The sequence below is a fragment of the Eucalyptus grandis genome, chromosome 7 (genome assembly GCF_016545825.1).
Source record: "Eucalyptus grandis isolate ANBG69807.140 chromosome 7, ASM1654582v1, whole genome shotgun sequence".
NCBI lineage: Eukaryota > Viridiplantae > Streptophyta > Magnoliopsida > Myrtales > Myrtaceae > Eucalyptus > Eucalyptus grandis.
This window is the reverse complement of record NC_052618.1, coordinates 39,331,909-39,345,162: the sequence shown is the minus strand read 5'-3', so window position 1 is coordinate 39,345,162 and position 13,254 is coordinate 39,331,909. Positions and strand designations below refer to the sequence as shown.

The 13,254-nt window shown below is 38.2% G+C and overlaps 2 protein-coding genes across 2 annotated transcripts; one reads left to right on the top strand and one right to left on the bottom strand.

Annotated features, from left to right (window-relative positions):
* Nucleotides 1-6,385, top strand: LOC104453496 (protein NUCLEOLAR COMPLEX ASSOCIATED 4; the record flags this gene model as incomplete). The annotated part of the gene is given in 18 exon segments (XM_039317797.1): nt 1-66; nt 160-184; nt 187-232; nt 636-697; nt 779-827; nt 1,468-1,517; nt 1,520-1,567; nt 1,643-1,716; nt 1,864-1,965; nt 2,529-2,587; nt 2,683-2,809; nt 2,811-2,858; nt 3,369-3,542; nt 4,955-5,065; nt 5,067-5,106; nt 5,241-5,298; nt 5,379-5,484; nt 5,947-6,385. Coding segments are annotated over 18 exon segments (1,446 nt in total), but the record flags the coding sequence as incomplete, so codon positions are not given.
* Nucleotides 6,386-6,666: 281 nt separating this feature from the next.
* LOC104453495 (probable protein phosphatase 2C 27) lies at nt 6,667-9,555 on the bottom strand. The gene is given in 6 exon segments (XM_010068058.3): nt 6,667-7,537; nt 7,540-7,559; nt 7,954-8,159; nt 8,307-8,501; nt 8,645-9,013; nt 9,406-9,555. Coding segments are annotated over 5 exon segments (1,131 nt in total). The 5' UTR covers nt 8,828-9,013; nt 9,406-9,555; the 3' UTR covers nt 6,667-7,010.
* Nucleotides 9,556-13,254: the final 3,699 nt, after the last annotated feature.

Here is a 13,254-nt window from a genome sequence, read left to right as displayed (position 1 = left end):
TTCGTGAAGATGGGAAAAGGGGGCAGGTTTCAATCAGCCATTTACCACCAGCTTCTGCATAGCATTGTAAGCTAATCTTTGATCTCTCTAAGTTTGTGTTCAGCAGTCCATCTTTCTGTAACTCGATTCGTAATGGTACTCAAACCGCTTCCTTTCCAGGTCTATTCTTCTACAGAAGTTGAGTTTTTGTTGAATTGCTTTCATCCAAGTACTTAAAGTACATTGACATTCGGTATGATACACTGATAAGCTGCTCATATCCGTCTTCTTTGCCATGCTTGGAGTTGAGATAGATTTCATTTTGTGCCATTCATTTTGTTGTATCCACTTTAAGTGAAATCGCAGTTATTTTCTGATTGTTAAGAAAGGCGCCATATTGCCAATGATGGCAAAAGAGAGAATGGCATCCCAGTTGCTCTCTACTTTTCGAAAGAGGCATTGTATTCCCAGTGACACATATATGCTTTTTAACAGTTTAACTTTTCATTCCCTCCTTGGTTAACGGCAACCAAGTAATAAAATTTTTGTGTGAACAGTACCACAAATTTTGCTAAATTGGAAACGTTATTTTTCAGTGTCATTTTTTCATGTAGTCAATTGCATTCTGTTAACTTTTTGTTATGTTCTTTGTGCAGCTACTTTACATACATTACACTAGAAAAGCTTTCCAGGAATTTGGAGACTAAAGATATGAGAGGTACTCTGGTACTTGTCCTCTTAAATCTGTGGGACCAGTGCTACTTTGGTCTTTCTTCATTATTTTATACTTTCCTATCAGATGACAGAAGTGTTGCTGATGGCGAGGATGGGAGGGATTTGAAAGCTAGGTCAGTATATTACTTGTTGAGAATGAAATTTTCCAATAGTTTTTCTTTATTTCCCTTTGAGCCAGAAGTCTCACGGTATCTTATTGTGGTTGGACTGGTGTCTGTTTAGCTTATAGTGACATTTATCTGATATTCATCTTGATGTTAGAGGTATTATAGCATTTATGGACCTCTCCATAATGTCATGCTTCATTACAAATTGTCTCCAGTGAAAACATGACCTAATTAGAAAAGAAAAGGTTTTATGATTTTATTTTTTTTATTTTTTTTGGTGGCTGACATCCTTTTCTTTTTTTCTTACTTAAATGAAGAGCTTCCTATCTTGATATTTTCTTTTTCTCATGGCTTCATGATCTTCTATCTTGTGATTGCTCCGGTTTCAAGTTTTAACACATCAGTGATTAACCACAAATTGTTTGATTTATATAGCATAGAGTAAACTGACTGTCGTAGTAGTTGTTCACAGGTGGATATTTCTAGATTAATTACTGGTAAAGGGTTCTTCAGTAATTAACTGAGCATCAAACTGTTGATAACTTATGACATGCCAGATAAATGCTTAGAATTTAATAACTGAATGATGATTAGTGTCTAGCAGCAATTAGCCTGCCTTTTGTAATCAATCTACCACTTGTTGCAGCATCAAGCGCTCAATTAGTACGATCCATTACATCATATCACATGTCCCTTCTCTGAACAGCCTGATGAAAAGTCTGATTGTGAGATGTGGAGTGGTTCAGGTAATTGCTGCATGTTCCGACTGTATGTTCATACTTTCTTGTTGCTATACTCAAAATTCTCTGGTTCAAAAACAGGTGATGCTAGTGGAACATCCGAGTCTTTAAAACCAGAAGTTGAAAAGCCTAAAAGTGAAAAGCACGAGTCTTCTGTACGTATTGCTGGTTAATCTACTGCCTTTTAAAATTTTTCTGATATGCCACTTCCACCTTTCCTTTTGAGTATTCAAATTCAGCTGTCTTCTTACTTTTCTACTTATAGAAAATGGGCATTTGCCACTATCTATTTCTCTCTTCAGGTACTGTCTGCCACCAAAATAGCTAAGAAGATAAAATTGAAGTTCACGAAAGCCTGGATTTCATTTTTGAGGTTGCCACTTCCACTTGATATATATAAAGAGGTATGTCTGGGAACTCCTCTGTAATCATGCCTGGAAAAGTTTCCAGAGCATGACTTTCCGTGGTGTCCCTGGTAGCACTGTTCAATGAATCATGGTGCTTCTTATGATGGTTTGACCATCCAAATGGAGTATAAGATGATGGATTTATCTTTGCATCTTTGTACATCAACGTTGGAACAAGTTTCGTGTGCCTGTTGACTGATGCAACTAATTTGAAAGAGCCTTTGCCATCGATTATTCTTCATTACCAGTTGTCTGCCATGTAAAAATATGGAAAATCTTGTCTCTTTTAAGCTATTATTTACTTTGGCTCCTGAACCTCATATTATGGTCCATGTTTGATAGTAGTTTGGTGTAGGGAATAAATGTTTTAGTATGACCTTGCTTGGATTGGTGGAATTGCTAGCAAAACCATGTCTCCTTCGTCTCTAGTAGTGACATTAGATAATCTATTGCTTGTGTTCATATTATCCTTCTATGGTTTCTTGATGGATGGGAGTGTGTATTGACTGTACGTCCAGAGTTCTATTTAAAACTAGATGACATGCTTTTTGGACACGCAGGTTCTAGTCTCTCTCCCTCAGGCAGTAATTCCTCACCTATCTAATCCCATCATGTTATGGTGAGTTTGCTTCTAGAATATTTTATTTTTGCTTGTCAATTCGACATCTTTCATGCTCGAGATATGCAATTAATTTGTTGACTGAAATTTTGCAGTGATTTCTTAACTAGATCGTACGACATTGGTGGAGTTGTCAGTGTCATGGCTCTCAGCAGTCTCTTCATCCTAATGACGCAACATGGCTTAGAATATCCCAACTTCTATGAAAAGCTTTATGCACTTTTTGCAACCCTCCATCTTCATTGCAAAGCACAGGGCAAAATTTTTCGAAGTAATCTTTCACTGATCATGTCTATCATAGTATCTGACTCTGTATCATTTCTCCAAGCAGTCCTGCATGACATCAATTTTCGTCTGAATATGTGATTTATGTTTATATGGGACCTAGAATACCCTAAATTGTTATAGAGGCATGAAGATAGCAATGATCGAGGGTTATTAATTTGTGTTTGCTTTGAATATGTTGATGCAATATGTGAACCATTACTTTCACCAGCTTCGATAATGGTAAGTTCTTCAGATGACTGATATGCAAGTTCACGTTGGCCTGTGCATTAATATAGGTGGTAGAGCTATCCAATAAAGTGATTTGGACCTTTCCTGAAATGAAGCTGACATTTTCTGGATGCTTTACTGGCTTCATTTATGTTGACTAGCTCATATTGTCGAAATATATGAATGTCTAAGAGGATGAACTTGAATTGGAGACAATCTATCTAGCATTCATGCTTTTCTGAACCTTTGGACTGCTTTCTGACCATACATTAATTGTTTACTGCAGTTGCTTGATTCCTGCTTAAAATCACCCCTCCTTCCAGCATATCTGGCTGCTGCTTTTGCTAAGAAACTTAGTCGACTAGCACTTTCTGTGCCTCCAGCTGGGGCACTGGTTATTGTTGCTCTTATCCACAATCTCTTGCGACGGCATCCTTCAATCAACTGTTTGGTGCACAGGGTATTTACTTGGCTTTGAGCCTGGCTTTAATTATTATTATTTTTTTTTAATTCCACTACCTTAAGGCCTGCCTCAATTTACTTTTTCTTTTTACTTAATATAAATCTCAAGGCTCATGCACTCTGAATTTTTTCAAATACAACTCCTGAAACTTTCACAATACTCAAGTGTCGGCACTTAGATTCGCATATAATATTATTCATGATTTTTCTTTAGCCTTTTTTTTTTAAAAATAATTTCTGGAAATTCAAGTAATATTTCATCTGATATGTGCTATTCATATATCTCACCATCTATGTGGTGGATGTGGTCTTACAATTCCCTGGGATGTCTATTCTGGAACTCTTTTTAACTCTCTATAAAACCACAATGTAACCATGTCCCCTCCTAAGTGGGCTGGAATATTTTATAAGATGCATCTAAACTTTTAGGAAAAAGGTTGATATTTGTAATTTGACTGGTCAAAGTAGTAATATAGTAGTATTATTACATTATGTGAAACGCTAATGATTCATATACTGTTTTTGAAATGAAGTAGACCTGTTTTTGGGCAGTGTCCTAACTTGAAAACTATATATTCTATGGATCTCACTTGAAAGAAAATATTCTGATTTTACGAACTTAAGGATACTCAATGTAATTGAAAGAGAATGTTGCATGCCTCTCAACTTGCTTGCTTTGGCAATTTGTGCTTGTCAATAAAGAAGGGCCATTGCATTTAGCAAACGCCTTATATCAACCTGGATTTTTGGTTCTTTGTATAGAGGAAGAAAGTAATGACTTATTGATGATGTTGGTGTCTAGCTAATGGCATATCGTAGGGTGCATTCAGAGTGGTATTTCATGCTATTTGAGCACCTGAAGGATTGGGAAAAAGCTTCCATGTTTGTTAAATATTCCCAAATGTGATTTGTGGCATTTTACTGCATTGGAGGCCAATATGTGTGGGACCCATGTTTTAGTGGCTTGTAGGCTCTCTTTTGAAAAATGCAGTTATTTTTCACATTACAGGCATCTCCATCATGATGGTTTGATAACTTACATTATGTTCGCCATTGATGGACATATCTCCTCTAAATAATTGACTTCTGAGAATTTTGTACTGTCTTGTGGGAAGGATGGATTGTATGGTTGCAGCTTAAAATTTTTTGTCTGAGCTGATTCTTAAAAGCAGATTGACCTTTAATTTTGGTGAAATGGTGTCTCTTTTAGTTTGGGTAACATACCGATGTATAAGAACAGGAGTTGTAGGCTTGGAACTTAATTTTTTTCCTGAGCTTCTACCAGGACTCTTTGAAGGAAGCTTTACCTTTAAGTTTAGTGGAATGATGCTTCTGTGGTTGCCTATCCCCACCCCACCCGCCAAAGAAATAGACTCTCTCTCACACACACATATTTGTTGAGATATGCAGGAAGATGGTGAGTCTGAGGCCAAGGATCATCTGAAATTGGAAGAGCAGACTGCTGGCAATGGAAATGACTCAACTGGCATGCTTTTGTCTAAAAACGCGGTTTTGATCATTTCCGGATACTGAAGTTAATCCTGTAAAGACTCATGCAATGAGTAAGCATGCTAAATTTTTCTACATCTTATGCTTAATTTAACTTATTTAATTGAAGAAAAATTGGCATTTACATGGCAGAATAACATTCTTTGTTTTGTAACTTGCTGATGAGTGATGACATTTCGCATTGCAGGAAGTTCACTTTGGGAAATTGATACGTTACGACACCATTACTGTCCTCCAGTATCAAGGTATGGGAGCCACGTCCTCTTATAATTTAGTGCACTCTACCTCCTGCTTTTAACTTTACTCCTTTTCCTGTGAATATTAGGTTCGTCTTATCATTGGAGAATGATTTGACAGTCCGGGCTAAGACAACAGAAGTCGCCATTAAAGATTTTAGTTCTGGTTCATATGGAACTATATTTGGAGAGGAGGTAAAAAAGTTACTTTCAAGTCTCCAAATTCCATAATTCATCTATCTGTGGTGATGTTGCTTAAGATATAATTCATACTACTATCCGCCTCCATTATTTTGCTTCACTTTTGTACTTCTTGTCTCGGTCTGTTTTGTCTTCTCTATTTCTTTGGCGAACAGCTAGATTGGAATCTGTTCTGGGGGCAGGCTTTTTTTGCTTTTTATGTTTGTTCTTTGCAACTCATGGCTGATTTTATGTCCTGCATACGTTGAGGAAGGAGCTTGTGTGTCAAGTACATTGGGTCTTTTGCTTTTCAATGATTTTCAAATTTGCCTTTCGCATTCCACTAATGTAGTCTGTTTTATTCAGGAAATATGCTGTTGATGTATCAATCAAAATCATATGTTATATTTTCTGTCGCTTTAATTGTATTATGTGATATCAGCTCTCTCCATAACCATTTCTTGTACCCCTCCGCAGATGAGACGAAGGGTAAAACAGGTGCCCCTTGCATTTTATAAAGCAACGCCCTCGTCTTTGTTCTCAGAATCTGATTTTCCTGGTTGGACTTTCCATTATGAAAATGGGGAGAAAATGGATTCCAACGATGATGATATAACTACAAATATGACTGAAGATCACGCTGACAAATCTCTGAAACGTCAGCGAGTGGAATCCTGATGACTAACCTGATGACTAAAAGCTCTCATCTGCCTTCGCTGTGATCTCATGCAGGCATACCTGGTCATCACTGCCAAAGATTTTTTGACCTAAGTTGCAGTTTAGTACCTTATAGCAATTTTACAGAAATATTTTATCCAAATCTTGTTGTAAATTAACCCGAAAAGACGTGAGCACATTAAAAAATTGTTCGTGCAATTCTTCTGCTCAATAATTTATCTTGATTGAAATTTTGAAATATGTTCGTGCACTCTGTAGATTCTCCTGCCACTTGTTACTTGAGATCATTATCCTGCTATGAAGGATACGATCTTTGCATGCATCTGGACGAGATGCCAAGATGTGGATTGTGAAAGCTGCAAGTAAGTCTTGTTTTACTTAGTTTGGAGTATTTCGGGATCCTGGTACTTGAAACAGAGTATGATAACTCAGCCCAGCAAATGGAACCTGCAAGTTAACAGTTATACGTGCCGCAAGTTTGTCAGTATTTGCTATTTCAGCAGTGCTTAGGTAGTCTTGTTTGAACAAAGAAGACCTGTTACATATCCATTATAATCAGCGAAGGATCAAAGCAATCCAGATTTGGTATGAATATACTTGTTCACATAACACTAATTCAGTGCTAGGTTGAGAGAGAGAGAGAGAAATTAACCATTACTTGTACAGCAGATCTAAGATGAACAAAATCTTATGTTAAGATGTACTCAGCTAAATATGACTGGCAAACATTTGTTATTTTCCCCGACATCAATGGCCCGCTACACAATGGCATGACGGCGAATGATGGCCCTTTTGTCCGTAAGACACAGTAAGGCTCCTTCCTCTTCTAAGTTATGAAGAATGAATTATGATTTTACTCCCAATCACGAATTATTGTCCATCGCATCCCGAATAAGACACATACCTTCGACGGATATGCTTCTCTTTAACTTCGGTGTCTCGAGCCGAGGTGGATCTGATGAAAAACATACAACTACTACTGTCAGATTGTCAAGCGTGTTCTGATTAAGTGCCAGTCGAACTAATTCCCTCGAGCACTTCTCAGGATCGTTGTGATTCATTAGCTCCTTCCTCACAATTGTAACAGCAGATTGGCTACTCATCACATCCCACAAGCCATCACAGGCAAGAATTAGGAATTCATCCTCTTCACAGAGCACCTTCTCCTGCAGCTCCGGCTCCGCAGTCAAAGGACAGGGTGAGCCTTCAGGGCGTTTCATGTGCCAGTCTCCAATGGCCCGTGCAACAGATATTTCACCATTTAGATAACCATCATAAACAGCACCACCCAGTTTCTCGATTCTGGGTCGCTCTGATGTAGAATCAGGCTTATGGTCTGTGGACAGTTCAATTGCCTTTCCACGCTTCCCCAATACCGCCCTAGAGTCCCTGCATTAGCTATCAGCATTGTCCTGAAAAAGAAAAGGAGCAGCACGTTTCAGGAGTTACTCCAATTATGAGCAAGCAGATAGAAAGAATGATCATTATTAAAATCTTTCAATGAAACAGTTTTACAGTAAAAGCTCGCTCAGGAACCTCAGATCAGTATAGACAGATACAGTTTGCCAGGCAAATCTTATTTTCTAAGTTCTTTAAGAACAATTGATCCACAGAATCATACAAAATTCACTGTAGAGGATGCTCAAATCCTACTAAAATAGTCTTATGAACTTCTAAGAGCAATTGCTCCTGGTCAAAGCATAAATGCTTGAATCATCAACTGCTGGCAATGAAGTTACAAGAACCACTAATGCACCATGATTTTATTTAAAGTGAAACAGAATGGATAAAGTTCAACCCTTTCACCTTCCACGAATAAGGGCTGTCAAAACGGTGGTACCAGAGGTCTTGTCGAGAGAATCTGCTTTGGCAAATGCGCTATCAGCTTTCAAGAAAGCACTCTTCATAGCCTTCTTCGCACAGACCGGGAAATGGGTGTCCTCAACTATAAACCTCAGAATGTTCTTTTGGACAAATAAAGCTGCATCAGTGCCACCATGGCCATCAAACACCTGAAGTGATGGAGAAACAGTAGAATAAAACATCTGGTTGCATTCCATAAAATAAACCAACTGTTGACGTGATAGGCCAAGCTAAACTGTTCATGAAACCAGTAATAACAAATCCTCATCCACAATCATAACAGTCAGATTACACACCCCATAGAAAGCTCCAGGACAAGAAGATTCTGCTGCTGCACCTAATTGTCCGAGAAGGTTGTCTATGCAGATGTACTCATCCTCCATATATTTCTTTCGCCCAATGTTAGAACAGCTTCCAGAGCGGAACACCGGTACAAAACGAGGATGTTCATCTGATGATGGCTTTACAGTAACTACTCCAGTCTCCAATTCCTAATTAGGGAGAATAAACAAGATGATATCAGTTGCCAACCAAATTCTGCAGACGACTAAGCAAAACAATCATATATAGGCACATTGTCAAAAAACCGGTAATTAAAGATGTTCATGAGCAGCAACAAAAAAGACGTTCTAACCAATTCAACAGCGGAAGACAACTGAGAGGAGCTCATGTGGTGTCTTGGGGGCCTTCCTATCCTCAGTTGATTCTGGTTCATCAGAACTTCCCCCTTTTCATCATCTGTAGCCGCCAAATTCCCCTTTCCACAATTAGCTTCAAACGACGAAGGTGGACATGGGTGATTGCTCTCTGGAGCCATATTCTCCTCAAAACAAGAACTCACTCTCACGGATGAAAGGTTTTAAAACAAGTCTCTTTGTCTTAGGCAGACGAACAAACGGTGCAATTGCAATAGCAAAACCCCCAGCCCAACTGGCTTGTACCAGGTCTATCTGCAATATCAGCCTCTTCCCAGCGACGAATCCTTGAACATGTGACGACAGACCTGGGCAAGAGTAAAGAATTCAGACACAAATACTTCCAACCCCAGAAAACCATTCAAACTTCTTCCCCAATGTAGAGAACCCGAAAATCAGACCGGAACCTAAAGTTCCCGAAAACTCATATCCCCACCAATCCAATGAAGCAAGAAGACCACACAACTCCAAACCCACAAGAACAAGAGTAGCTAAAACTCATATGCACAAATCACCAAACCACCAACCCTGAAAGAGTCGTTAGGAAACATACCCCTCCAAACTCAAAGCACATGAAACACGCATATGCTCCACTGTGAAAAAGACGATAAATTATGCAGGAAGAGACAGGGAAACAAGGAAAACGAGAAAACAAGAAAAGGCGCAAAATCCAGTGAGAAAGAAAATGATTGGTGGGCACCCGCGAATTATATGCTTGCCGTTGCTTTCTGGCAACCTGAACGCCCCGAATCCTACCCAAAATCTTTTCAACGATGCTGCCTTCGAAAGAAGCCTTTCGCTCCACAGAGGAGTGAATACGATTCCGACCCAAGAAGACCCAAGCGAGAGCGCATACCTTAACTGAGCAAAAGTTGGAATCTTTCTTCTTCTGAGCGACGAGGAAAACAAGAATGCGTGCGCTGCGCGAGCGTTGCGTGCTGGCGACCCCGAGGTCAACCCGGTTGCCCGGTGGTGGGGGGCCTGCCGCCGGGGGACGCGGAGGAACGCGGGAGCGACACGTGGCGGCGTTCTACTGGAGTCCTCGATTGCTTGTGGGTGGCGGAGGATGTCGGGAGAAAAGTCAACGATTGCGGCGCGGTTTATTCCAGGAATCTCTGCTCTCGGCTTTCATTTCAACGCCGACAAATGAAGGTGGCGGTTGGAATAGGACACCGGGGGATACGAGGCGGCTACCGAGGTAACATGATTTTCAGCCTATTGAAATTTGAACCGAACCAATCACATTTTTTTTTTTTTTTATGGAATTCATGTTTCATAATCATGATGTTCTGATTACTCCATTGTGCATGATGTTTATTTCATTTGTGAAAGGTACGAGAAAGTGATTTATATAACAATTACTATAATGACTATACCATCCGTTTTTCAAGAACTTTAATTATGTATTGAAATAATTAAATTTTGATTGAGATGATGATAATACACGACACGGGGAATGACATTGTAAAATTATTAATGGTACTGTAATTGTTGAGCTATAATGAAGGCATTTGGAAACATAGAAATACTTTTTTTTTGTGTGCTGATTCTTTAATGTGTATAATGATTACAATTGATTCAATGCCAATATATTGGAGTGCATGATTTATATTTATGCTTATAGTAGTTCTTAAGCAAAGTGAGATGAGATTTTCCAATAATTCTTAACTATTTTATTTGGTCACATGTTACTCATCTCATCTAACACTATTATGGTAGTTCGGTGCTCCATAAAAGGGGGGCTGAAACGTGGCTCATTTAGTGGTTGCCACCTCACTTCCCTCTGCTTCCATCCTTTGTACTTTTTCTTGGCCTTTTCATTTCGAAGAAATAATTATTTATTAATTAAAAATACTTTTATCTAATATCTGGACGCCACTCCACCTCACCCAATCTATGAAGAGTTATCCATTCGAAAAAGTACATTGACTAAAATGAAAAAACATAAGAAATATCTAGATAGCACTGAAATGGTTGCCTTGCATGAAAATTTTCAAAATGACGCGTGAATGTACCATCTAGTTTCCTTTTATCATTTTGTATTGAAATATTAAATTAATACCAATAAGTTAATCAAATAAGTTGATATATACAGTATTAACCGAAAATCACTTATCCTATGATTTCAGATGTATAAACATATTTTTCTGCATTGGTGTCATTTTATTCGAACAGATTTTACGAGGTGACATGTGAAAATTTATAAGATCATTTTTAAAATATACAAAAATAAATAAATAAGTTTCGTGATGACCCAACTACATGAAATGATAACTCCGTCCGTTGTAGCATCAAGATAGGAAAAGTAAACTGATTGTTGATCATATGTTTGGCTTCTGTTTACCATGTCGTCCAACTCGAAAACAATTTCTTTCACTTCCTTTACGTCATGTCATGTTACATTTTTTTTTTTGCATGATTTGATATTAAATTATTTTATGATCCTTATTTAATTTATCTATCTCCAAATTTGTTATGTACTATATGTACTACAATATAAAAATATGTTGTTCTCCGGCGTATAGCACGGGCCATAAGTCTTGTTCAATCTTAACGATCGGATCTTCTATCGATGTATCCTTTTCCCAAAATAGATAAGCTATTTTACAGCATCAAATACATTCTATTCATTTCAATTTGTCGACTTTTTCTTTGAAAAAAAGAAAGATTTGGGCCATCGGTGGTTTTTTTGCTGAGTCGGACTTGTAAAGCCCTTATATCAAATTATTTAATAGAAAAGGTTGATATGTTGCTACAGAATGTGGGGCTAACAGATTTTGAGACGCGACAAAATCTATCTATTTTTACCTAAAAAGTGAGAAGCTTTATTTGAAAAGAAAATTGACACGATGCACTATGCTTGCGGGAGAAGTTTTGAGGACCTTTCAAAGAGCCGATCATATATTAAAATGCATTAGATGAATAATATTTATAGGTAGAAAATAACGAGAACATTTGGTGTTCCGTCATTAATTGGATACACAAATGATGTCATCCTCCCGAAGCATGTAGGATGCGTTTGATAATCCCAAAATGTTTCCTGACATGATTAAGCTTTTACCTAAAAGTCGTTCGTACATATCCATGTGCTTCTAATGCCATTAAGCTTGCATGGGCCATAGGATGGTGCTGATTAGATCAGCCATAGCTCTACCCTCTCGTGACCAGGTGCATAGGGAAATTGCCGACAGTCATGTTAACCATTAGTTCCAGGCATTTTTTTTTATCAGCTTGTCAAACATGGACCGTCGGATTCGACCATGGCAAACTCGAGCATGGCAAATTTGTCGTACGCTAGCTTGCAGTAGCATAGACTCGGCAGGTCTACATTCGAATTCTTTCGGAACAGATTGATTGCATGGTTTCCATAAAGGATTTAATTAAGTTGTCACCAAAATTTGCCCCAAACGAGTATGATTTGGAAACAGGACACCCAGCAAATCCAACACATTTACACCTTTGGTTCTAATTCTGGATGACTCCTTCACATCGTTGCTTTCTAAGCTTCTTAGCTCTTTTCTTCCGCTCGTTTTACAGTATTTCCTAATACCCAAATGTGGCCGTGCAAGCCCTTATAAGACAACGAGAGAAGTACTTTACTGGTCATTCTTCAAATGGTATTGATTTGAGATAAAAATTGAACTGGGTTCAAGTGAATCTCATGTGAATCTCATGTGCCACTTCAAATTTTTATTGGGCTCCTTCTTCCATTGGTTGCTACATACCATGTACAGATCACTTAATTAGTTCAATTAAGCCAACTACAACAAAACACCAAAAAGGAAAAAGAAACAATCGCCGGGTAATAAAGGAAGGACAATGCAAAAGGATTGCAGAAAGCTTGGGATAATTTTCATACATTGAACCTTATAAAATTGAGATTTACTATCTGATAGAAGTTTGTAGACAATATTCATTGTCCCTATAGAAAAATTGCGACATAAAGACGAGAGAACTGCTTATCATTTGATGTTTAAAAATATATTAATAAAGAAGTACTACGACATTGTTACACCAGAGTAAAAGCAGACCTTGTAACACACAGATGTTGCTGTTCTTTTCCTTGGAAAATATGGACGGGAGTTTTACTTAATAAAGGTTCATACATTTTCATTCAAATGATCAGCACGTGCACACTTGTATAAATTGCCAAAGGCGAAGAATAAGGTCATCATTGACAAGGCGCAACCTACAAAGTAACTCCTTTTGATATAAATCTATACAGGCGTCATGTCTCAGATACTAAAAGTTAGGCTACCCCATGTGATGCAAAGCGGCAAAACAAAAATTGGCTCCTGTTAAGATTAAGTCTAGGTCAGAGTAATATGCCAGGAAGTTTCTTCTCATTACCGGGTAAAGAAGACAACTTATTCATCTTTGTCTTGCAAGGTCATATCACGAACCAACCATGACAACTGATGTGAGAAGTTAGCAGCTTATATCTTTCAACAGAATTTCAGGCCAGATGGAAAAAAAACTCGAGAATGGCACTGCATAAAGAATGGAACTGTCAGCAGAGAAAACAGCCAAGTTATTCAATGAAATAGAA